Raw genomic sequence first — 26,868 nt, 5'->3', positions numbered from 1 at the left:
CTTTTTACTGAAAAAGTCTAATAAGGAAAAATATGTAAACAATTACTGTGTAAGGTAAGGTCTAAACCCAAAATGAGTGATGCCACCCATGGATTCAACAGTGGTCAAGCTAACAAATTCTTTCAAATGCTCATTCTAACTAGTCAAATGGTGCAATAATGAGAGACAGATGCCTTTTATAATCATATTTCTCTCTGCTGTTAAACTATGAATCTACCCCAAATAGTTTCTTAATCTGCATTTCAGACAGGTGCTAAGAGTTTACAAGAGAAAGGAGCTAAGAACACTAATTTACAAGGTAAAATATACAATGGGTGGCAAACCTGAAAGCAGGGTGCAATGTGGCAGAGAAACCAACAGCTAGCTATCACATAACATAGCCTAATCTACACTATTTGCTACTCTCATCTCATTCGACTGCATCAAAGGTTAAATGCTCTAGTTTGTTACACTCTTTGAACTCTGCATGTGACACATATGCCAAGTTGTCTGACTGATACTCCTCGATGAATTCACCATATTTCCTTTCTACAGCTGAACAGTGCCAAGATTTAGTTTCCACAAATGCTTACTAGGTAAGGTCTAAACCCGGGCCAGAGTTTCTAACCTAAACCTTTGAACAGGGATTTTTATGCATAATAACCCTGACTGAATAGCAGGTTAGTTTCTTTTCTAGAAGATAGGAAATTGAACCAAGTGCCATCATGGAGCAATATATCTTTTGTTTACTCCCATTTAGTAATGTTAAGTCAGATCACATATCTGCAGTGCTTTTTTTCTATATATAAAAAAATGTTTAGGGGTACTCTCATTTTCCTACTCATATTGAAATACTGCCCCCCAATGAGGTCAGATTCACAAAATGTTTAGGGGTATGCATACACCTGCGTACCCCCAGAAAAATGCACTGCATATATGCATGAGGTTTCAGGTACTTCTTGGCAAAGAGCCAATAAGATGTTATATGTTATTTCCATTTTCTAGACCTTTTGAATATAATAGTGTCACTAGACTTTATAATGTAATTTATACAGCAAAAGCCATTTCTTTGTGCCTCTTTGTTAAGTTCATTCTTTCAGAATGGGCATACGAATCTTCCCTACTACACTACCAACACATTAGTCTGGTCAATTAATTATATTTTAGAATCAATAGAGAATCATGAATTTGGGTCTCATCTTAAATTGTTTCTATTTTCATTTTCGTATGTTTTTGATTAGGCAAAGCTAAGATGATTTGGTCAGAGACTGTGTTACATCTTATACTTGTACTATTTTTTAGCTTCCAATAACTTTTGACCACAGAAATGGCCTGCTGATATTCTAGTAAATCGCTTTCCTGTCAATTTAAAATTGAAAACTGTGTAGTTGGAATAATTATCAATAATTCTCAACAGATGGACATTATTTTGCATTTCTCAGTCAGAAGCATTGCTTGCTTTTTGTTCATCAGCTTAATCCAGACTGTTCAGAATGTTCCTTCTGCATTTTGGTTTGTATTTGATGCATTTTTCATACTTATACCCATTTTCCAGATGTGAAAAAAGGAAAGCAGTAGTAAGCAATAATGTGACATGTATCTCAGCATCATTGGATCACCACAGTACTTAATTGAAGCGGTGGAAGAAATTGCTCAAGAGAATAGCACAGTAGTGAAAATGTTCAAAGATCAATTTATGTAGCAGCAGTTCACTTGTTGTTTCACTACATTCATGGTTTTATTTATTTACAGATTTCTACTGCACTCTCTAAACAAATCCCCAGGGTCACAATATGCACAGAATATGGATAGCAGCATTGTTCAGTGAATCAATACACAATGCCGTGTTATTTAGTCTGCTGCACTCAACAGGTGATTCCCTTCTATGAGGAAGGTGGATTCTATAGAAATGGGGCAACAGAGCAGGCAAGTAACTAGGTGAATAACCCAAACCCCTATCCTTTTCTTTACCCACAGACGCTATAATGCTATGCCTATATTTGAGGTTATCTACCACACTTTGATTAGCTTAAGAATTCAAAGACTTGCTGTGTGAGCTTTAGATGCTTAAATGAAGCATCTCACATCCCACCACCTGACCTATCCCAAAACACTACCCACAACATACATACTTCATTTAGCGCTGCAGAAAGAATCAACTGCACCATTCTAATCCCTCCCCCCCGTCACAGAATTATAGAATTGTAGAGTTGGAAATGGCCCCGAGGATCATCCAGTCCAAGTCCCTTGTAATGCAGGAATATGCAAACCTGCAACCTTGGTGTTATTAGCACCACATTCTGACCAACTGAGCAATCCTTTATATGTGAGCACTTACCGGCAAGTACATTGCTGCAGATTATGGTATTGCAAGATGAAAAACCTTACTTGGTTGAACCATCATTTACTGCTTCCAATGTATTCTCGATCATAGAATCATACTGTTGGGAACCTGAGGATCATCTAGTCCAGTGTTTCCCAACCTTGTGCCTCCAGCTGTTTTTGGACTACAATTCCCATCATCCCTTGCCACTGGTCTTGCTAGTCAGGGATGATGGGAGTTGTAGTTCAAAAACAGCTGGAGGCACAAGGTTGGGAAACACTGATTCTAGTCCAACCCCTGCAACGCAGGAATCATTTTCAATTACCCAGACCACTGCATACTACAATCCCTACTAATCCATTCCTAATTCTCAAACCTCATTAAAGTTATAGATTGTGGCTTGAGTTTTACTGAGAGTAGACTCATTGAAATTAATGGGCATGTTAGCTATGTTTATTATTTCAACAGGTCTACTCTGGGTGGAATGAGAATCTTTAGTGGCTTTCTACGCTCCCCCCCCCCAACTGCCAATACGGCAAGTTTATGGTGTCATGAACCACTTATTTCCTTTGCCATGAGCTTGTTGAATGCTAAGGAACTTTGATTGTATGAAAGGGGTTTTTAAAAGAAGTTTTCCACTAAGTTTTCTTAACTCTTACCGCCTAAGCTTTCCAGATCAGTAACTCCCTGATCTGTAGTTTGCAGTTTCTTACAGCTGAGTTAAGCTGACCAGAACTTAATGTACTACTTAAGATCAAGAAATGCTATTATTTTCTATCATTTCCTAGCCTGGGCTTATTCCTTAAGTGATATAATCATCACACAATAAACTAAGTTGAATTCCATATTTCACTTGCGTTTTTCAATGTTGCTGTCTCATTTTAGATTCTCCGATTTGTTGCCGCACATGTAAACAAACGTTGCTCAAATTTCATTTTCAAAAACTAGTTTAGCACAATGCTAAACTATTCAGACTTTCTAAAAAGCTGGTCTTACAAACCACAATATTGGTAGGTAACTATTATATTTGCTAACTAGAAGGGGTGGGAAGAGATTTGTGGCTAGTATACAACCTAGTTCAGCAATGTTTTCATTGCCTTCATAGCTTTGGCATGAATGTAACTTAAGAGTCTCTCATCTGCAAAATAGTTCTTTAGTTAAGTAGAAATGTAGAATGTAAATGTACTTTAGTTAAGTAGAAATTCTCTGATGAATTACATTTTCACCTGTGAGTGTTCTTTATATTTTAAACATGTCTTAAACATGTCTGTTTAAGCTATCTACTTAATAATGTCTTTGAATTCACTTGACAAGGTCTTTTTTTTCCCATTCCTACTTTTCTAGTGTGTGTGTGGGGGGGTGCCTTTTTCACTTTTAATACTGCTGTTATTACTGGGCTCCTTCAACCTGCCTATATAGTGTAATATTATTAGCATTTCATGTTTGCAATATATTGTAGATACAAATTTTGGAACAGGCTGTGTGTGCAACCTGATGCAAATGCTCATTCAGATGGAAGCAAGACATGGATGCACATTGCTATCCACATTTCATGTTTCTGATTTCAGGATGCTCATTGGTGTCTGCATCGCAGTGTCGATGAGAACACACATCCATGCTGCTAATCTCATTCAACACTTTATACGATGGCTGAACTGAAATCCGTTTCCTCCTCTCATTTTCTGTTATTCTCATTCTCGCACAGCGACTTCAGTTTTTCATCCAAAAATGGCACTTCATACCTTTAGAAGTACAATACCCTGTATTATTCAAGAAGCTGAAGCAGTGGAACCGTGATGGGAGATTTCACCTCAATGACAGGCTTCTCTGCTTTCCAGATACAGACCACTCGTTCACAGACCGGGTAAAACATATAGATCACTTTTGTTTAGAAGCATGCAACTAGCCTTCCATATGGGAAATTTGTCAGAGGTTACATTGAAGAGGAAGCTGAGTGTTTATTACTTTTCAAAGTTCAGCTTATTAGCTGCACAGTCAATGCATCTGGCCATGCATATCGCTCATCTGGCCATTTCCCTCACTACAGCTGAAGATACAATAGGAAATGATGCTCCATCTCTCATTGTAGTTATGAACGATGGACAACGGGCAATGTTCTCCTGCAATATTCTTGATTCCAAAGTGCCTGACAGGCAAAACAGTGTGACTTTTTGAAAAAAATAACAAACTGCTTTGTGCTGCATATACAAACCCCAGCTGTGCCTTCAGAAAAGAATCTGAAATCTGTTTTAATCTCCTTCTTGACTTGGACTCAGAAGGTTTTATTTTACAATTAATCCTCTAAATGCCTATTGTTTGACCAGTTTCAAATCCCAGCATTCCCAAGACTCTTCATGAATTTAGGCACAGTAGCAGACGTTTAATCAAAAACTGTAGCGTGAACACATTGGGGGACAGCCCAACTGCCGAATCAACTTTGCAACATTGGCAGCAATAGTTAAGACCACAAATAATTCCCATAAGCAGGATACTCTTGCTTTCTAGTTCTACTAAATGGGTACCTTTATCCAAACTCTATATACATCTAACAACCACGAATATAGGCTAAGCTTATGCCAGTGCAAATCCAGTGACATCTGGTTAGTCAGTCTCCTCCATGAGAACAAGTTTTCTACTACGCTTAAAGGAGTAATCCCTGTGCCTATCACTGCTGCATTTACATTTTTCTGCTGCTATTTAGCAGTAAGGATTTCGAATTAGAACATACAGCATTAGTTATTCCTGCTCCAGATTCAAAGCTGTGCAACTAGTGGTAGAAATGGATCCCCTTGTAGAGTTGTAGAGTAGAAGGCTGAATTAATTTTTCATTAACTCCTGCTAAGGTGTTCTGAGGAGGTCATATATTTAGAAGAATACATAAAAATCATTCACCAGAGTAACTATGGATAGTGCAGCACAGAGGTGCAATCTGACAATTAAAATACTCCTACGCTGGATGAAAACACTAAGCTTAAATGCCAAGGACTCCTTTGTATGAGACATTATGGCTATAGGTGAAAGAAGCAAATACCAACATAAACCAGTCTTCTCTGAGTATGTTATACATACCCAAACATACAGCTACACATAGCAAACATGTTTATGCAAAAACGTTCAGTTTGAATATCATTTCTACTTTTCCTCCATCCCAACCTCCCTTAATATTGCAACACTACTTTTTTAAGTTTACTGCATCCTTCCTTGCAGCACATTATTGACTATACTTGTATCATTTTACTTCCAAGTAGTATATGATTTCAAGAAGGATATTGTCACAAGCCAAACCACCTTAATGTACATTTAAAACAGTTTACACACAAACCTAAAAATGCATGTATGATGGGGCATATAAAGTGGAACACACATTTGCAACCAGACAAGTGAAACAGCTGTCAAGTCATCTGTCACCTGCTCTGTATTCTCTGAAAGGCTACCAGCAGAGAATGCTAACTAGCTAGTTTCTGCCCTGTAATCCCACAGAAACCAATAAGCCAGTGGTTCCCATGCTTTCCTCCAAATGGGCCTTTTGAAAATTGCTGAAGGTCTTGGAGGACCGCTTACCAACTTTTCTGTTGGTTGTGGTAATTGTATTAAATTATGATATATGCTGCATGATTTTAATTGTATTTTAATTGCATCTTTTATTTTACATATTGTATTACAATTTGATTTCCATAGAATGTATTAAATAAAAGAAGCAATTAAAATACAATTAAAGATCAGTATGACTAATGAAATGGATGTGCAGACCCCCACATTCAACCACAAATCCACAAACACACTGTGGACCACCTGAATGAAGCTCAGTCCCCAGGCGAATTTGGGAACCCCTGCAATAAGCCATTATAGATGCAGTTTCATTATCTCAGTGAAACCTTCAGTTCCCATTTGTGATGATGATCAACATATCCTCTTCCCTTAACTATAGAGAAAACAGCTGCTCAACTTAGAACCTTATTTGTTATTTACTGTTTGAAAGTTGGGGGATTTTGCAAGCCTCCTCTAGCTGAAAACCGACCAAATGCCAGGATGTATTACTGTTTAGTGTATTTCCCACCATTTCTCATTGTGTATGCTTAGTTCATTCTTTAGCCACTTGTTTCTTTCCAGCACCAGATCTATACTTCAAGTACTACATGGTAAATTTGTTACAAAGACAACACTGGTTCATGGTTGTCTTTAAGATACCATTTTAACAAAACCTGAGTCTTGTAACTCACCTGTCATCGACTGGCAATCAATGTCTAATCTTCACCTTTTAGAAGTTACTGTACTGAATGCCTGGAAACATTGTAAGCTTGGATACAAAGCAGCTTCTGTAGGCAGCATGAAATGCTTCTGCATACATGTGAGGAAATTCAATGGCCACCTCTCAGTTTCATTAGAAAAATCATGCATTGGTTAAATAAAAAACTCTCCCAACTAAACAAGTGCATAATTTGCATATAGTTATTGTTAGCATTTCTCTTTGGAGTAGCTCTATTAGGAAAATCTATCATTTATAATTTTTATTTATTAAATTTGTATACCACCCTTCAACTGGAGATCACAGAGTGCACCAGTGAAGCTAAGCAAGAGTGAATCCAATTACTGGGTGGGTAGGCAGTAGGCTGCTACTTAAACTGCTCTGAGCCTTCATTCTAAAGAAGAATTCCTAACAGCCAGCCCTGCACAGAAATGAAACAAAAGAATTCTCAAATCTTAGCAGCACCAGATTTTAGGTGGTTAACTTTGAGTGAAGCATTTTTCCAGTGTTGACTGCACATTCCTTATTACATGGAAATGTGTTCTCTAGTTTGGTCTAATTTGAATTTCTACCAAATTTGATAATCTGCTTTGAGATTATGCAGAACTCTTCCCTACTGAATTCCAGGTTCTTGACAGGCTTTCCTGTTTCAGCAGGCACTTTATTTATTTATTATTCTTATTTCATAAAATGTATACCTGTATGCCAGGTTTAAAGGTAAGATACGCACAATAATGATGAGAGGGGCAGACTATTCTTTGTTCCCGGTGCATTTCAAAATCTATTTTTTCAAGGGATGTAGTCTTTACAATGACCTTAAGGTAGCTGGTACTGGTCATCCACACAATGACCACAATTTTTTCTGCACTAGTATTAAGTCCGCAAAGTTCAAATCTATCATAGTATCTGTTCTTTAGGAGATTTGACACTTGTACTGTCTTGTGATAGAGTGAGAAATATTTTTGGTCATCATCGCTGTGTGAGTAAGCAGAGCCAACTGCCTTACAGCTTATAGACCTTTGAGGTGGTTTGGGAATACTACCATGAGGGCCACATGAGTCATAGATATGAACAAAACACTTTGCTAGAACCCTGAGAGCTAATCCAAGCAAATTAAATGCACCGACTGCCAATCAACCATTTAGCTAGACGTTTTACCTAAAGTGATGTATATTAAATGTGATGTAATTCTCTGGATTCTTTAGCATCACAACCGTATTCTTGATAGGCCAGTGTCAAAATACCACCATTTTCCAGTAATAGAACCAACAGACAAAGGATGACTGACAACACTGATTTGCTAAAGGAAGTTTTCAATCTATACAGTATAATTTCAAGTATTCTATAGTCAAAGTTTAGATTTTAATTTTATTGTCCATAGCAATAACCAGATCCAATACACAACACTAGACCTACAGCTTAACAGTAAAGAATGCAAGAAAAAAATGTTTGAATAATCCAAGCAAAAAAGGATAGTTCTCCCAAGGGCCATGCATGCACCTTAAATTAAGCATCGCATTACTTGTATGCAAAGTTTCACTGTTCTGAAAACTTTAACAAGGTTCTATAGCAAGGGTTTCTGAACTGTGGTCTGCGAGCTTCACCCAGGTGATCCATTGCATGTCCACAATAAATATTCATTTGAATTTTATCTTTTCATTTCTCATATAGTATTACAATTTTATTCTCTGGAATACAAGTTGTAATACAATTAAATACAAGTAAAAATCACACAGCATCTGCAAGTGCATGACAATTGCTACAACAGGAAGAAAAATAACTAAGTGGTCTGCCATCCAATTTTCAAGTGGCCCATGGGGGGGGGGAGTTTGGGAACAACTACTCTGGAATTAATCTATACGTATTTGAGAAATATCTGTTAACTACACCTAAACAAGTTTAAGAGAAAGTATCATTCAGCAAATCCTGGTTTAAAAGGTAGAGAACAAACCTCATATTGAACCTGCAAACTAATGTTCTGCTGCACCATAGTAACCAATTTTAGCACAAAAATATCTGTCTCTCACATATGACACATTCGGTTTTTGGTGGAAGGCCCATGTATTAATAAAGTTGTGAGCTAAACCATCTAAGTGCTGAATACATTTAAACTTGTTCTGAGTAAAAGAAGTACAATTCAGAAGAAAGGAATAACAACAATTTTCTAAACTTGTTACTAAGTAATTATTTCGCCAAACTCTGTACTGCAAAGGCCAAAGCTAGCTAACCTAAAAATCTCAAAATCCACAGAAAGGACCTGAAATCAAAAGAAAGGCTGCCAAAAAAAGTTCTGAATTGCCGCAATTGTAGCTTGAGTACCTGCAACCTATCACTTTTCATATGCTCAGGCATATTTTGCAATAAACCTTATTGCTACCAATTAGAACTTAGTATTGCACCAAAAATAATAGTTACAACAGGGCACAGTTGTGCACACACACCTAAGCTACAACAGAATTTTGTTGGACCTAGGAGAGACCCACATTCAAATCCCCACTAAGCCATGAAGAGCACTGTGTAAATCCTTGGACAGTCACTATTCTTCATAAAGGCAGCTGTGAAGATATACTGGGAGAGACATATGTCCTTGGCCACACACACAACAAATAAAATAATAAAGCTGCCTGTACACACGTCTGCATAAATACATAAAACCATGAATTACATGAAAACGTTGAATATAAAGTCCAACTCTCTAGGTATCATGGACAGAGATTAAGTGCTTGGGCAATAAATAAGGAGAAGCAAAAACAAGCAAAATTAAGTTGTGTAATTTAGGCAGGCTGCAGGAATTTTCTTCTTTTAATGCAGAATTTTGCTTTTTATAAAATACAAACACAAAGCCAAGTTCCTCGCACAAGTAACCATGCTATGTAGAATAGAAACACCAAAATAAAGCATTTTTCACTACGAGAAATTATCACAATTTCAGAAATCTGGCAGTGTCCCTTCCATATGCTCTTTACAATCAATCACTTATGCAGTGTAAGGACTAATGTCTTATGCATCGGCAGACCAACAACAGATCAAAAACCAATTTCTGTATGCTGCAAGTCAGCAGTGTTTTCCTCTCACTTTAATGAATAGATGCTTATTTGCCAAAATCCCACATGCAGTCCCTAAAAAGTGGCCTGCCAGCAAGCTGATGCCACAGATATTGCAGCCTCAACATCTCTTCTGCCTCTGGCTGAATTTGGCACAAGCACTTCCAGCTGCTGACCCCTATTTAGTGTACTGAACTCAATACTGCCTACAATGCTGTTAATGCCGCACCTCCTCTGGAACGCAATTCCTTTCGGCATTATACAGGTGCCTTCGCTGTACTATTTTTGGTGCCTGCTAAAAACTTCTTTTTGAGGCAATATTTATTTATTCTTTGTTGTAATATTTATTATGTATTTTATGTAAACTTCTTAGAGGTGCTTACAATTAAACATGATATAAATTGTTAAATTAAACAGAAATCTGGTTAAATAAAAAATACACAGAAACCTGCTTATGTGCATAGGTTTCCTTAACTGAATCACCAAGTGGTAGCTTTATTTTCTAACACAATATCTGATATATATTTTTTAAAAATGGAAGTCCTTTGTTTTAACACAACAGCGTCTTCTAACAGAAATTATTTTAAGTCATTATAAATAGTTGCTTTTGCAGCGAAGTGTCGTAACATTGGGCACCATCATGTTTGGTGTCCTCTGCTTCCCAAAAGCCACTAGCTCACTTAAATGGCTCTACCGTTTGCTCCTCTTTATAAATCAATATTGTATCACATCTCAAAATGTCTGTCTTCCATAAAGGCTTCTCACCCAAAGACAAAATGCCTAAATGTGTGCAGCTGAAGACAAAAATTATTCCTTCCACCTTTATCTCTCTTCTATACGTTTTTCTTCTTTCTCGTAGTTAGAATTTAATAAGTGGCTTCCTCATGGTGAATAACTGTGTAGTATTTGATTTAATAAAGTGCCGTATACTTTGGCAGTGTACTGTTAGGTGTTTTTCCTGAACACTGCTTCAAATACTCTAAAGCAGAAAGGCAGTTTATAAAATTCTAATCAAAATCTAGAAAACTGTATTATAGAATCACAGAATTGTACAGTTGGAAGGTACCCCAAGGGTCATCTAGTCCAACCTCCTGCAATGCAGGAATCTCAGTTAAAGCATCCACAGCACCCAACCTTTGCTTAAAAACCTCCAAGGAAGGAGGGCCCACAACCTCCCGAAGGAGACCGTTCCACCGTCAAACAGCTCTTACTGTGTGTTTTTTTCTGATGTTTAGTTGGAATCTCCTTTCTTGTAACTTGAAGCCACTGTTCATATAGAAGTATATTAATTTCATACTCTTAGAGAACATCAGCTACATGTTTAGAAACAAGACTCACTATGCCTTCTACAATATTGCTCCTTAAATAACGTTAGCAGAGCAAAAAATATAATTAAATCCATCTAATGCTCCCCAATGTTAGCTAAAGGCTAGCAAAGTTAGGGGCTAGCTAAGTGGTTCTATCAATTTATTCCATCAATTCGACATCACCACTCACAGTACTCTATCCCCATTAGCCATGCACTGAATCTCCAAAAGCAGGTGTACTCACAGTAGGTTCTCTAAAGATCTCAATGAATTTAGACATTTGCACAGAATCAGACGCCCTTCAGAAGCCCCAATTCTGAACTTTCAATCAAGACCAGTACTTTACTTGTACTCAATGGCTTGGATCCAAAGATATTTCCTAAAAGCAGAAAGGCACTTCCATTTGTACAAGGCAGCCCTCTCAAGCGGTACCCATTTCCTGCTGCAGTCACATGCCCCATCAAAGAGTGTTCAAAAGGACCCTTGACCTTCAGGAACAGCTTTCCAGGGGGCACAGAGGATTGATGTGTGGAAGATGAGCCAAGAAAACCCCATTGTGCGAGCAGAGTTCCACTCATTTTCTCTCAGGATCCAACCAACAGAATTAAGATTAAAACATAATATATACTGGCAGGATAAGTTCCAAGCAGCTATTTAAAGTGAAGTTTGGACATCCTACATACAACACTATGCAGTATGGATGTTAACAGCAAAGATAACTTTAGAAAGGCAAATTATGCCCAGGAGGCACTGCAGCAGGCACACTAGGTGAAACTGGTGAATAGTGTTTCATTTAACAGATGCCACTGGGACCTCCAATATTAAAGACAAATCTAACTGGAATCTTAAAGACATATTGCTTGTATTTATCTGGCCTTTCATCTCTAAACAAATATTATTTTGCTACTCCAATGAGGGTGACAATCTGTTGTACACTGGAAATCATACTGCGAATATAATCTTATACATAATTACCTAAGAATAAGTCCCACTGAACTCAATGGGGCTGACTTCTGAGTAAATAGGCATAAGATTGCACTGTAAAGTTTTCTTAGATAAAATAAGCAAAATTTAGCTGTTTGTTCTACTCATTTATTTGGAATAAAAGGGGACTCTAGTATGGGAAGAATAAATTTCTGTTAATGCAAGGTGGGTTCTGTGGTGTCTTGTAACTCCCTTCTCCATATACATAAAGATCGTCTAATCTTGGAGTGGGTGAGACAGCACATTCTGTAAGTGGTTTCTAGGATCCAATCCATCTTGCAGAATTTTCCAGGAAAACATTGTCTTCTCGTCAAAACTTTAACACAAGCTCCCAAATTAATTTCAGCTTGTACACCACTAAGAAAACCCCTATAATAACATCACTTGAATTTTCCAATATCTGATATGTATACTGATGTGTTTAAGTGTCAATATAGCCACTGACCAGAGGACATGATTAACTGGAGAGTATATAAACACCAAATATAAATATTAAGCTTTGAGTATAGCTTTAGCAAGATCAGCTGCAATTTAAAAAAACTTCAGAAAAATATATCCTCTCATTTTAAGAGATTTACTAGTGCACTATTTTTTAATTTTTAAACAGTATACAGGATATGAATCAGATGGGATTTCAAACACCATCTGCATAACAATCTGAAGAAACACATCTACAAGAGTTTCCTAGTACCCTGCTGTATTTTCTAGAGTATTTGCAGAAGTATCTAACAATCCCACTTCAAAGTGAAAGGAAGCGTTCAAAACCATTAAGTGAGAGAGGACTAAAAACCACCAGTTTAATTGAAGTTAACATCAACAAAAGCAATGCTAGGATTATTCAATATTTAAGTACGGTTACCAATTCATCTACATACTACTTTCAAAATTCAACCAATTCTTGAAATAAAACATTGGGCTAAATCCAAAGGTTCCATTCCACTCATTAAAGGGACTGCCCATCCATGGAAATAGCCACCAGTGATTGAAAGAAGTCATTTCATTCATGAAACAGAACTTTTCAGTTCAACCTCATTATTTTACTTTTCAGGATTTGTCTTCCTGCAGTCATACCCATATGATTGCAAACTAGTTGGCAATTAGAGAACAAACTTTAAAAATAGATGTAGAAAATGCTCATTCCCTATTCAGGCCATTTCCTCAAAATGTAATATTTTTATTGACCGTTCAATAAAAGAAGTCTGCTGTTGAAACACACCAGACAATTAAAAATAGATAGCAAGAAACTTCAGAAAGACAGTTTTATTAACAGGAGGCTTAGTAATTTTAACAGTGTAGTACAATCATGTCATTTTTCAGGAATGCACCATCTCTGTTCCTGTCAAAACAGTTTCAAATCCATGAATTACAAAATTTGCAATACAGCCACCACTTCATTGCAACACTTTCACACAATCCTTGAAATTACTGTACTGCAAAATCCTCTCATGATGCAGCAATTCAGCATGTTTTTTCATTCACCTAACACACTGGATGACTAGAATAGAATGGTTGCCACTTGCACGTCTACATTATGCCAGGCTGTGCACTTCAGATGTTCCATCATACCCAACTCTAATGGACACTGTTTCCCTTTAACTGGGATCAGAATAGCTTAAAATGTTTTTTAAATATACAATGATTTGCAAGTGTTTTTTCAGGCAACTTGTTGAATCTAATCATGGACAGTCTTTGATTGCATCTTCCCTCTTTCATAAGAGAGTTCTACCAAGAAAGTGACAATTCTACACAGAATTTGAACAATGTAATCAATTGGAAAGACTTTAAGAACTCAATTTGTGACGGGAGACATTTCAATGCTTTAATATCTTAAGTGATCATAGCAATAATTCACAAGATTTCATGGAATCATAGTAACACAAATGATTGCTAACATTAACACTTTGCATCAGTCCCTTATGTTCACTTAATAAACCAAGAGATTTCAGAAGGGTGTGGTTCAAAAATATACACAACATACAGAGTGTACAAAAACCAAGTGATGAGGATCCTATCCCAACTGTAACATACAATCCTAACAAATCCATCTAATCAAACAGTTATACTTTCAAATTGTGGCATGGTATGGCACCTCCATGTATTCAATATTAAGCATACAGTAAAGATGCAGAGTAATAAATGAAGGTATCTGCACTTGTGGCAAAAGCCTTATTCTATACAGTCAGTTGAAATATGAACTAAAATTATTCCACAAAAGCTGGAATTTTACAGATTGTTCTGTTTATGTATAGGAAAACTGCCTATATGTTTCTCAATGTACATAATTTCACTGTCCATACACCAAGAATCTTTGAAAAAATAAGGTACATAAACAATCTGTGTATACTTAGACTTTATTCAGTTGCAAAGTTAAACTCGGGACTTTTAAGCAAAATAACCCCCAAAAAACAAAAACAAAAAAACTTTGACCTGTGTAAACAAAGAAATTCAGCCAGCTTTTAAGCAACTCTAGAAATAGCTACTTCCTATTTTACAATAGCTTGCAACAGCACCCACTAAGAGATCACTAACTTCATCAAGACAGTTTTCCTCATCCAAGATTTCAAAAAAAACAAAAACACAATCTAGACTCCTTGATAAACATTGCATGGTTAATTTAGCATTAGCAAACTTTTTCTACTTATGAGAATCCTTCTTTATGTATCTGTACTGGTAGAACAACTGCACATTTCCCCTTGCAGTGATTGCTCTGTAAACAATTAAACCAGTCAAATCAAAACAAATGGAAAGTTTAAACAATTTATAGGTTCTAACCTGGAGCTACTATAAAACAGTCTGAATGCATAAATCACAGCACTAATATCTATTCTACAAACATTTTATATTAACAGCTACCCTAGAACAAGTTTGACTTTTCTTGAGCCTATTGGCCTGTCATTCAGATCAACAACAGCTGCCATTGCTTCATCACGAGATTCAAATGCAACCATTGCTTCACCCGTTGGCATGCCCTTTTCATTGTATTTTAAGCACACTGAACCCGGGATTACTTGGTAACCATAGAAGAAATCCAAAATTTCATCCACTGATACAGTAAAGGGCATATTCTGAACTTTAATGACAGTTGGCCCTGGCTTTCCAGAGCCAGCTCCAAACCCAGGTGGCCCAGCAATATGCAAGTTTCCAGGTCCAGGTCCAAACCCTGGAGGTCCACTTAAATGTCCAAGCGCACCACCAAGACCTGGAGGTCCACTACCAAAGTTAGGAGGAACAGTTAAATTACCAGGCCCATTTCCAAAGTTCTGAGGACCTCCTGTGAAACCTGATGGCCCAGTTAAATTGCTAGGCCCACCTCCAAAACCCGGAACATCAATTCCTGAACCAGGCAGACCAGGAAGGCCACTATTTCCAATAGAAGGCATCCCTGGCCTTGAATCACCAAAGCCACCACCTATTCCTGGAGGTGGAAGAGGGGGGCCAAATGCATTAGACCCACTGAAATTGCTGGGAAAATGAAAAGGAGGACCACTGTTTGCATCTTTGGGGCTATTACCTATGAAAGAATGTTTATCCCCACCAGCATTCTGCACTCCTGGCATTAGTGCACTCCCTTGCAATGGCATTTTCAACATTTTTTTCCCCTGGGAGGGAGGATTTCTCTCAATTTCTCTCATTTCTTCAAGGGAAATAACTCTTAGCACAACATCTCTCCCATTTAGTTTCTTTCGATGCAGGCGCTCTGATTTACGAGCATCTTCTTCAGCTTTGAATTGGACCAGTGCTTGTCCTAAACCTTGCCCATTAGTATCAACAAGAATTTGTATAGAGTTCTCTTCCACTGCCAGTCCCTCTAGAAACTGAAGGATTTCCATTTTAGTAATGTTGTAGGGGATATTGGATATATGTGCACATAGTTTAGAAGGGCCAGTCTCCCCTTCAGTATTCATAATGATCTCACGCTGATCATAGTTGAAGTTCTGCAGTCTTTTCCGAATCATTTCTATCTTTTCTAACATAGCTTTTTTTGTTATGGGATGTACTTGAATGAAACGATTTCCAATGTACTGCTTATGATGACATAAAGCTGCTTTGTAGTCAGTTTCATTTCTGAACTCAACAAAACCTTCACCAAGTGCTTTCCCATTGGGTCCATAAGCTATGTAAATACTGTCTTCCACAATATCAAGCTTTTTAAAGAAATCTATTACATGCTTGTTCTCAGATTCAAAAGGAAGTCCTTTTAAATAAACACAGAAGCCCTGGTCATGTGGTGATCTGGATCTGGATCTTTTCTGACCATTAGGTGATTTAGACAGAGACAGAGTCTGCGGAGAAGGATGATTTTGTCCAGAAGGACCCATGGTTTGCTTGAATGTTATATGGCCTCCTGCAGACACCCACTGTCTCTCTGTTGCAGGACCAACTTCGACATAGCGCTGAATCATCAGCATCCTGTTTCGCTTCAAGGCCTCAAATGTATCTTGAGGAGAACAAAACTTAACTAATCCATTTCCATTATTTCGTCCTACATGATCTTTCAGTATATGCACTGCATCCACACGAAGTCCATGAAAAAAGTCTTTCACGTCAGATTCTGTTGCTGAGAATGGCATTCCATGCACACTGACATACAGATCATCTGGATTGATAGGAAGTGATTTCACACCACTTTGAGAATTGATCTGAATAGGATTTATGGGACTCATGAACATTGGATTCAAGTTAGTGCTCAGATTCATGGCTGTTCCAGATCCATTCATTCCTGTAGGCAAAGGTGCTACAGGTGGGGGATTCATTGGAGGCATTCCTGATAAAGGAGGCAGAGGGGTCATAGGTGGCACAGGAGGTACAGGAGGTATTGGGGGAACTGGGGGAACAGGAGGCAGTGTAGGTACTGGAGGTGGGACAGGGATGGGAGGAATGGAAGGCATTGGGGGCAATGACGGCAGAGCTGGAATTGGAGGTATTGGTGGAGGTGGTACTGTGTTCATTGAGGATGCTGTACTAGGTATGGTGGAACTAAAGGTGGGACTTCCAAAAGTAGCACCAATATTAGGAGGAGCAGTTCCCATACTGGCAGTGGAGAATGTTGGTATGTTTTTGTTGCTTTCATGAACTGAAGTAGCTGCAGTAACTACACTAGGAGAGGGACTGTTAAAGTTAGGTACTGTCGTAGGAAGAGTCACCCTGCTACTTATTCCAGAACTAGGTGGAGGCCCAGACCTGCTAGCATTTGCTGGTGGCATATCTAGATTTGCTGTTTCAAAGCGCCTGCGACTGAGTTCAATCATATTCTGCATTTCAGTTTTACTGCTCAGCAACAGTGTTACTTTGGACCCTTTAATGGTACCACCTGTGCGCATCATACCCAGCCTTGCATCTTCATCAGTGGCAAAGACGATGAAAGCCTCACCCAGCTCACCCCCTACAATATGCACGCCCCCATCAGGAATGGTCAATCCAGAGAAGAAGTGGCGAATGTCCATAGTCCCCGCCACAATTGGGAGACCTTGTAAGCGGATGACCACAGCCATGCTGCGCTGAAACACACACACCTGCAGATGAGAAAAGGCAACGGCTAGGTCAGACTATTTAAGACACCATATGCTTAACCTAGATACTTATGTTTAAAAGCTCCTGCAGATCTTAAATCAATTTACAATTTGTGATCTTTATTTATGCAGCTTTCTCTACAAAGTACTTTTAAAGCACAATTGCATCAAAGCTTTCCAGTAAATTGCAATATGGAATGTTAAAGGCTGTTAACAAGAACACAGTCAAAAACTGGAACCAAGACAAATCCTTCTGGAGAACACCAGCTTCAGATATGACAATCCAAAAGCAAACTTCTTGCATTAAGCTCATTTAGCTCAAGGCTGGAATAATATTTTAGGCTTCTGTGCACCAACGAACTTTTTATTTTTAAAACACTTATCTTATGTCACAATCTTATATTTCAGTCCCACACAGGAATGCATAACTACTTCAAAATTCCTATACATCACATTGCTTGGTATCTAGAGACATGAAATCTCTCCAGCCTATTCCTTGCTCCTCACTTTTGTTCTTTTTTTTTTTTTTTTAAGAATTTCCTCCTACTCTGCAGCTTTCACAAAGCCATTAATTCCTTTATACAAGCAAGCCAATACTTGGTTTGGTGTTTGGATGGAAAACTCTAGAGTTACCAGGCACTGCAAGATGTATTTTAGAAGTCAGATAGGAACCAGTAATACACCTCTCCTGCACCCTGTGTTTGATTATGTTGCTGTTTCAGATAATGCCACTCTGAAATAGCTACATAGTACTGTTAAAAGCCTTCCCAAATTAAAAAAGGACTGGCATCTCTAGGAAAAATAATGTGATAAAGGAAATAGTATTTAAAATGTTCATGATTTCTTTTTTTTAAAAAGAAAACCTTTTTTGTTAAAAGAAAATGTTTTTAAAACCATTCATCAGCTTGCTAACATGAAGGGATAAAAACTTACATAATTGCTTTTGAAGTATCATAAAATTTTCAATAAATTGGCTTTGATTTAGTTGAAGCTCATCAGAAGAACCTTCCTTTTTCCTTATGGTTGCAGAGAGAACTATAAAATGAACTTTAGCTGAAACAACCAAGTAGCCAGTAGTATGAAAAATAAATGCTCCAAAGGTGCCATGTTGCCTGGGATTTACAAGCACATTTTCCCATTACTAAAGAAATCAGGAAACCAGCTTATGCCACCAGAATACTGGAAGCAAATTTCATTTAAACATTTTTTCAATATATCTATGCTAGGTTCAAAGTCATCCACTAATAATGCTAAATCTCATGAAGATACAGAGAGTACTTCACATTCATCCTAATGTCTAAGTGCTGGAAGGGCTATTGATGTACTGGATACAGTACATCATATTTGGTAAAAATATGATGTCACAGTCTTTCTGAAGTTCATTTAGTTCCTGGTAGAAATAATTATAATTATAATTATAATTATAATAGTTATTGTTTTATTTAAACCCTTCCCTTCAGGCTGATAACAGTGGTTTTGTGTTGTAATATATTTTGTCCAGTTTTACAATGTTGCTTATATTTATTGTAGTAAGTACTCTTAATTAAAGAGTTTTCTTTTAAAATAAAACAGGTTCGAAATCTGCAGTGTCACCTTTAAAATGTTATGACAGTCACAGATACAAATTACTATGCAATAGATTTGCAAATGAGAAATAGGAAAAGGTTTTTAAAAAGTTTATTAATCCCTAATTTAAAAGCATAAGAAAATGTAGATTATTCAAATGCAAGCAAACAATTTAATACAAGTTAAAGCAAGCATTCAAAACTAGTACAACATATTAGTGGAAGATGCTGTATTGTTTTTAATATTCAGTTGGAAGCCACCCAGAATGGCTGGGGAAACCCAGCCAGATGGGCGGGGTATAAACTATTATTATTATTATTATTATTATTATTATTTAGACAGCAACATCTACAAAACATTTATTCTGCAGAAGTGTTATAATCATAACCTAAGCAGCAAAATCAAAAGAGTGAATAGGCCTATTCAGTAGATACAGACCTCAGCACATCATAAAAAGGCTAAAACATTTTTGTTAAAAGATTGAATAAACTGTAAACCATGTTATTGAGGGTGTCTATGACTGGAACCTTTGCACAGAGGCTCAAGTTCTATTATCTTCAACTGGTTTTTGAAGAACATTCAATTTTGCATGTTCAAGACCCACCACAAATATACAGTGGTACCTTGGTTTAAGAACAGCTTAGTTTATGAACAACTTGGATTAAGAAAGCTGCATACCCAGAAGTAGGTGTTTTGGTTTTGTGAACTTTGCCTTGGAAGCAGAACATGTTCTGCTTCCTGTTGAGAGTGTTGCATTTGTAAATTGAGGCCCCCGCTGATATGGGAAAGCACGCCTTGGTTTAAGAACGCTTTGGTTTAAGAACGGACTTCCGGATTAAGTCCATAAATCAAGGTGTATTGTCTGAAGATACCTTGTTGCATACCTTATTACCACAGTTATTCAACTGGTGCTCCACGATCTAAAGCAGACTGCAACAGCAGAACTACTGCCAAACAAATGTGGTCTGTGGAAATGGTCTGAACACAAGTTGGGGGCGTAAAAGAGTATGCTTATGTATGCTCCGATGTGTGCAGGCACCAGGAATCCAACCCTGCACAAACAGGACAAAGCCTGTATGATGAAAATTAAGTATAAATGCCCAAACACATGTCTGCACTTTAGACTGGTCCTTGGTCTGGAAAAAGTAGAAGCCTCCTAATATGACCTACATAAGTATTTCACTTGCACTATGTGCACCAAAATTCTGATCTTACACAAAACAGGGACATGCTTTCAATCATCACAAGTAAGCAATAGTATTGTTTACAGCCAAATCTTTCTCTGCAACCATAAGGAGTTTTGAGATAAATCAGTCCAGATATATACATTCTATTAATCAAAACTATTAAGTCTGTCTTAGGAACCTGCTGAAATATTGAGACACCAAAGTCTTGTTCCATTCTTCATCACCAGAAATGTCACTGGTAGACCATAGAACAGGGCCTTTTCTGACAATGTGCAAATATTTTGGAACGTCATTTTGAGAGATGTCTACTTGGCTCCATCTTTATTTGTTTTCATGTGGGTAGTTCACAAAGCTTTTGTCTTTTATACTTACCAAAAAGCTACGCTGTGCTGTTTATTTTATACCAAACTGTAGTTACATGATGTTTTAGATTTAATAGCTGCTTTGATTATATTTTAGATAGAGAGAAGGATAAAAATATTTGAAACTAAATTATTAATCTTTGGGCCATTATCTCAAAGAATGCATTTCTTCCATAATGTCATAAAGCTGCCTAACATGGCCTTCCATTTTAAATAATTCATTCATCTGGAGATACTTATTAAAAATACAAGACACAAATGTTTGCACAGCCATTTAACATCAGTTCATAAATGTTACATAGAAGACTGAGCAGCAAAATAGTACAGTTCTCCAGAAAACAACAGGCTGTAGATATAACCATCATGGTATATGTAAAGGATGTATTTTGGGGGGCACGGATATATAAAAATCTGACTTTGCAAATATATAGCTAACACTGATATGCATCACAAAATGTATTAATTATTTCAGACTAAACACCAAAGAGCTACAATTATATTAAAAATGTATTCAAACACCAAATGCAAATTAAAGACTTAGCTGCCAAGCTTTAGCTAGGAGAGTAGAACTCACCTGGGTTTTGTTTGTTTTTAAACCTACATGACTAGACAATTTGGGTAACTACACAAAACTTGCTATACAGAAGAGTTAATGGTGTTTTAAAAACCACATAACCCTAAAAAGACCTCAATCTTAAAGAATTCTACCCACAGAAAGTTTTACCAAAAAAATCACAACTTGAGGCCAACAAAGGGGGGGGACCTCCATATATTTTAGGTGATTTAAATTTTTTAAAGTAACTCATGTACTGGCTCTATCTTCCTGAGTACTTTGAATTATCCAAGCGTGTTCAGTAAGCATAAATACATCTTCAGTATCTTACCTGCCAAGAGAGTTGTGTTTTTTTTCCTTAACAAGTAGTAGAAGCCAAGGCAATCCTGTGGGCAACCAATTAAAACCAACTTTTAGACTGAAATAAAGAATAAATGGAGGCAAAAATCAATGCAAGCAACACATAACTAAAAGTTAGCAGTCCACAATGTGCTGTGTATTATGACAGTCTGGGACAATGTCCATCATAAGGCACTCCAATACATGGGAACCACAAGTTTGAGAGTGCATGAAATATACATTCCTTGGTCTTTTCCACAGCTTCACACATTTTGATAGCAACAATTACTTTTATTTTAAAACAAAAAATATTCAACATGAGAACGAACACAAACAAAAAGCCAGAACACATTCATTACAGAAATTAACTTTGCATTCTCTCTTCAGATAGCTGATTTGTGTCATTTCATAAAGAGGGCTAGTTTATTTTTCCTGATCAAGAAAACTAGAATAGTTTTCTAATGCTACAACTTCTCACCCAATTAAGAAGTACTTTAAATAAACCAAAACACAACATCCTTTCAAAGTCATTTCACATTTGCTGAAGCCAAATCAGACTGCAAATACCTCACAATACACTTCCTCCTATTTCTTTAACTTTGCTTATTTTAGAGCTGCAGAATCAAAATACAATCCAACATAAATTGCAAACAGGACAATCTTCTTCTCAAAGCACAGGACCAAACAGTATTTCAAACAATCATTGTGTCCAACGTTCAGCAAGTTTATATACACTAGTACTTAAACACACACAACCCTAATGTAATCTGGAAATCCTGATCTGCAGAGCCTGAAAATATTTTCCATTGAAAGAAAAGAAACAAAAATGAATACTGAATTCCACACATCTCATGAATGGCTTGACAGGCAGTTCTATGAACAGGTGATATCTGTAATTATGCCTTATTTAAAGAAAACCATATATTTGCTGACCACAGGAAATAACAATTAATCAAAACAAAGACTTTCAAGGAACAAATCAACATCAGCACCACAAAACTTAAACAGTGTGAATTCCCACATAAAATCTGAAGTAAAACACCTGTCTGAACAGCAAAACCCAAGAACTCATTCACTACCTGACCTTATAAACTATTTACAATTCAAGATTAGGACATATGTTAATTCATGTGAGAATTATTCAGCACAAGCCAAACTTCAGCATCTGAAATCTTTCAATTATCCTGGTGACAATTTTTTGTACAATTCGAGAGATCGCCTTTTTTCATTTCTAAATAGCTTAATAATGTTCCACATGGTCATTTCACTGCAAAATATAAATGCTAACAGATATTTTTCTCCAACCAGTTCCCAGTGCACATTTCTATTCAACAAAAGGGTCTGCCGTCATGCTCAGTTTTTCCAATAACTATTTTCTGTGGTTTATGCCGCATGCATAATTCCAAGCAAGAATGTTCAGAAATCAAAAACCTTTTCAAAAAAAGCATACTACCAGATATGCTGAAATATTCTGTCATATTAATTTATCCCTGGTCTTAATGACTCCTTCGTGCCCAATGAATACTCTTTGTATGTTGCCCTTGAGTTCCGAAATATACACCAAAATCCTATAGAACCTATGATAAGCTTCTTTTTTACTCATGAGGTAAGCAGAACATTCCTAAGTACAAAGTAACTTTCCAACACCAAGCATTTTCTTGGAGCTTTGTTTCAAACAAACAGTATTAAAAATGTATGATTACTATGCTTATCAGTAGCTGGGGAAGGGGAAGGGAAAGTGTGCTGGAATAAAGGGATTCACAATTGAAGACTCAAAGTCAACACAAAACTAAAGCCAGTATTTCCTAATAATCAAAATACATAAGAAAAATACTTTTTTAAAAAATGAAAAGCCTTTTTATAGCATCTTAACAGTTTGTACCTATATGTAAGTTTAGCTGTTCTATTGTCAATTGGCAAATTTAATTCCTATCACCTTCCTTTATCTTTGGCTAATAATCATCAATTACTTTACCTACTTACAGCAGCCCTATTGTTTAAAAAGCAAATATCCTTCCATTTATGTCCCTCAGAGGAAATAAAGAAACTAGGAAAATACAGCAAACAATGAAGCTCTCTTTCATGAAGTCAAATTTCGGAACGATAAATTAATTTTGTATACAAATTATGTCCTTATCGCTCTATAACAAATGAATTTGTTATATAACCTGATGAGCACGCCCATGTCAGTGAAGATATGAAACAGATCCACCCCAGGAGTCCTAAAGAACAACCATAAACTCTGAAGTCATCCTCCAGAACCAAATGTTTCTTAAAATCTTTTTAGCCAACTTAAAACAGCGACACCGGGTTTCACATGTAAGGTATCATTTCATGCCGCGAATTTAAATTTTTGTTAACCACGAAGGGCCCAGAAATTTCACAGAGCGCAGTTAACCAAAATAACAACCAGTGGTGTGTGTACCTGGAGACCACCCCACCAAAACAAAACCGTGAAAACAGGACGCTAGATCTCAATCGAAAGCTTTCGAAAATTCATCACGGCGTTGTTCACACTGAGTCCAGTACCACTTCGAATCTGCACAAGGACGAGTCTTTATTTGACTTGGACGCCAGAGAATCGGGCGTACTGCGACAGCTTTTGGTCGATGCAAAAAAAAACAAGGGGAAAAAAAATCCCCGCAGCTCAGGCCATTTTGTTTTACACTACCGAGTTCGCTTCCATTCGCCCCCGTCATCCCCTACAATGGGAGCGCCTGCACCGCCCTAAGACCCGGCCCCGGGGATGCTCCCAGGGAAGCTCGGCTTAGTCAGGCCACTTATGAAGGGAGCCGCCGATACTCACCTACCCCCAAAAGAAACGGGGGTCACAAACCCACGGGGCGCATAGGCGGCTCTTCCACTACCCCGAACCAGCACCGTCGCTCAGGCGCAGCCAAGCAACCCTGCGCACCAGGCCCAAAATGCCTTCGCGAGGCTAAATGCCTGTCCAACCTACAGACCCCACGCGAGAGTTACAGGCCAAGGCCTTGAGGAGCCAACGAGGCTCCGGAGCGCGGCCCTCACCCCCCGCTCCCTTCAGGCCTCGTTCCCGCCCTCCCACCCTTTGTGCAAGCTGAGGTGGGAGGGGAACACGCTCCCCCTCGCAGCCGAGCCGGACAAGCCCGGCTTTCCCCACCTACTATTATTCCCCGGCGAGCCGGAGGCGCCGCCAGGGAAGTGCTAAGTTCTTACCGAGGGGCCTGTACGGGAAAAAAGTGGGTTAGAAAGGAAACTAACTCGCCACTCAGGCCCCGCTCCCCGCGCTGAGCCCCAGCGCCAGCGACCGAGCAGCGCCACAAAATGGCCGCCCGCCTGCACCGCCTCCGGGCCGTCTGCGGCGAGGAGAGGAGGGTGTGGCCTGCGGTAGGCGGCGCCGCGAGAGCTTGTGTGGCGAAGGCAAGCGGAGCGAGCGAGGGGGATCTTCCCTGGTGAGGGAAAAGCGCGGGCGCATCTTCGAGGTGGCCTCCCGTGGTACCTTCGCAGGCTTCGCACGTTTGGTGCGGCGAAAGCTTTCAGGTGGTCAAAGCCACTCCGCCGAAGACAACAGAAACGTAATCAGCAGTAGCCGAAAGGGGGTGGGGTGGGGAAAGTTTTGTAAACATTAGGACCGACCTGCCATGAAATACAATAGGTGCCAATACTTCTGTCACATTTCCATGTGATCAAACCCAAATATATACAACATAAAAACAGAGAAAAAGCAGTCCCGTGCATGCTTACCCGGCAGTAAGTTCCACTGAGCTGCAAAGGGGTTACTCACAATGGTGTTCAGAATCGCAGCCCCATTCACTTATAGCTGCAAGGAGGGTGCTAATGTCAGTCATTTCTCTTCCTGCTTCTGTTTATCTTCTTCTGCTCATGGTAGAAGTTAGCCTCGCAAGAGCAGCTGGGTCATACGTTTCTGCTAACCCGACATTTCTGTTTACCAAGATAGTCCTTTCCCCCTTGTTATCGCCTGTAAATCACTATATCTGTGTTGCCATAAGGGGAGAGTTGAGTTGCTTTTTCTTTTCCTAAGAAGAACGGTGGTGGATTATGGAACAAGTCTTTTCTATGCATGTTTAACTAAAATATAGTTATAAACTATATTTAACTGATGAGTGCAACATTTCCAGGTTGCCTGGGTGGGTCGCTTGCTGTTTTTCAATGTACCTTTGTTCAAAGTTCATATTAGTAGTAGCAATGGGCAGCAGTGTTTTCCACTAGGTACCTCTTGATAGGACTGTTGTTGTTTAGTTGATTAGTCGTGTCCAACTCTTCATGACCCCCTGGACCAGAGCACGCCAGGCACTCCTGTCTTCCACTGCCTCCCGGAGTTTCGTCAAATTCATGTTTGTAGCTTCTATAACACTGTCCAATCATCTTGTCCTCTGTCGTTCCCTTCTCCTTGTGCCCTCCATCTTACCCAACATCAGAGTTTTTTCCAGAGAGTCTTCTCTTCTCATGAGGTGGCCAAAGTATTTGAGCCTCAGCTTCACAATCTGTCCTTCCAGTGAGCACTCAGGGCTGATTTGCTTCAGAATGGATAGGTTTGATCTTTTTGCAGTCCATGGGACTCTCAAGAGTCTCCTCCAGCACAATTCAAAAGCATCAATTCTCCGGCGATCAGCCTTTGTGGTCCAGCTCTCACTTCCATACATCACTACTGGGAAAACCATAGCTTTCACTATATAGATCTTTGTTGGCAAGGTAATGCCTCTGCTTTTTAAGATGCTGTCTAGGTTTCTCATTGCTTTTCTCCCAAGAAGCAGGCGTCTTTTAATTTCGTGGCTGCTGTCACCATCTGCATTGATCATGGAGCCCAAGAAGGTAAAATCTGTCACTGCTTCCATTTCTTCCCCTTCTGTTTGCCAGGAGGTGATGGGACCAATGGCTATGATTTTAGTTTTTTTGATGTTGAGCTTCAGACCATATTTTTCCCTCTCCTCTTTCACCCTCATTACAAGGTTCTTTAATTCCTCACTTTCTGCCATCAAAGTTGTGTCATCTGCATATCTGAGGTTGTCAATATTTCTTCCAGCAATCTTAATAGGACTACACAACTTTTTAAAAAAATGCAGATCTGCTAGACCATGGGAGCATATTCACCCAGTGCTTTTCAAGCTGCACTGGCTCCCGGTGGAGTATTTTTATTTATTGATGGTTAATTTCTGAAATCATGGAACTAGATAGATGCCTGTTCATGAATGTCCTGGAATTAGGGGTGAGCAGTGAGGAGGCCATGTTTGCTGATAATACATTACCACATTATTCAAAGTGGCAAGAACAAATTGAGAGGATCTTCAAAAAGGATCTCTCCAAACTCTGCACAATAGCAAATATATTGCAACATACGCAAGTGCAAAGTGATGTACATTCAGAGAAAAATTCCTACCATCTCATATATGCTTATGAGAACTACTTGCTCAGTAAATCAGTGTATATATTTTCCATCCCAATGAACAAGAATTCACAACTCAAACAAG

General features: G+C 38.4%; 2 protein-coding genes across 8 annotated transcripts in view; both read right to left on the bottom strand.

Moving 5' to 3' along the window:
• Positions 1-24,723, bottom strand: part of CPNE1 (copine 1) — a 53,429-nt gene extending 28,706 nt beyond the window's left edge. For 2 of the 7 annotated variants that reach the window (XM_079982283.1, XM_079982277.1), the window contains exon 1: positions 24,596-24,723. The gene's annotated coding sequence lies outside the window, so the exon portion shown is untranslated. Of the gene's footprint in view, positions 1-17,254; positions 17,397-21,392; positions 21,480-24,206; positions 24,336-24,595 lie in introns of those variants that run through there. The other 5 variants (XM_079982279.1, XM_079982278.1, XM_079982281.1 and 2 more) reach the window with 5 other exon arrangements.
• On the bottom strand, positions 13,129-17,375 carry RBM12 (RNA binding motif protein 12; the record flags this gene model as incomplete). The annotated part of the gene is made up of 1 exon (XM_079982276.1): positions 13,129-17,375. One exon carries the CDS (start codon positions 17,373-17,375, stop codon positions 14,733-14,735), a length of 2,643 nt encoding a protein of 880 aa, XP_079838402.1. The 3' UTR covers positions 13,129-14,732.
• Positions 24,724-26,868: the final 2,145 nt, after the last annotated feature.

Source organism: Podarcis cretensis (genome assembly GCF_951804945.1).
Source record: "Podarcis cretensis genome assembly, chromosome: 6".
NCBI lineage: Eukaryota > Metazoa > Chordata > Lepidosauria > Squamata > Lacertidae > Podarcis > Podarcis cretensis.
Note: the sequence above shows the minus strand (reverse complement) of the source record. Positions and strands in the feature narration are given on the sequence as shown.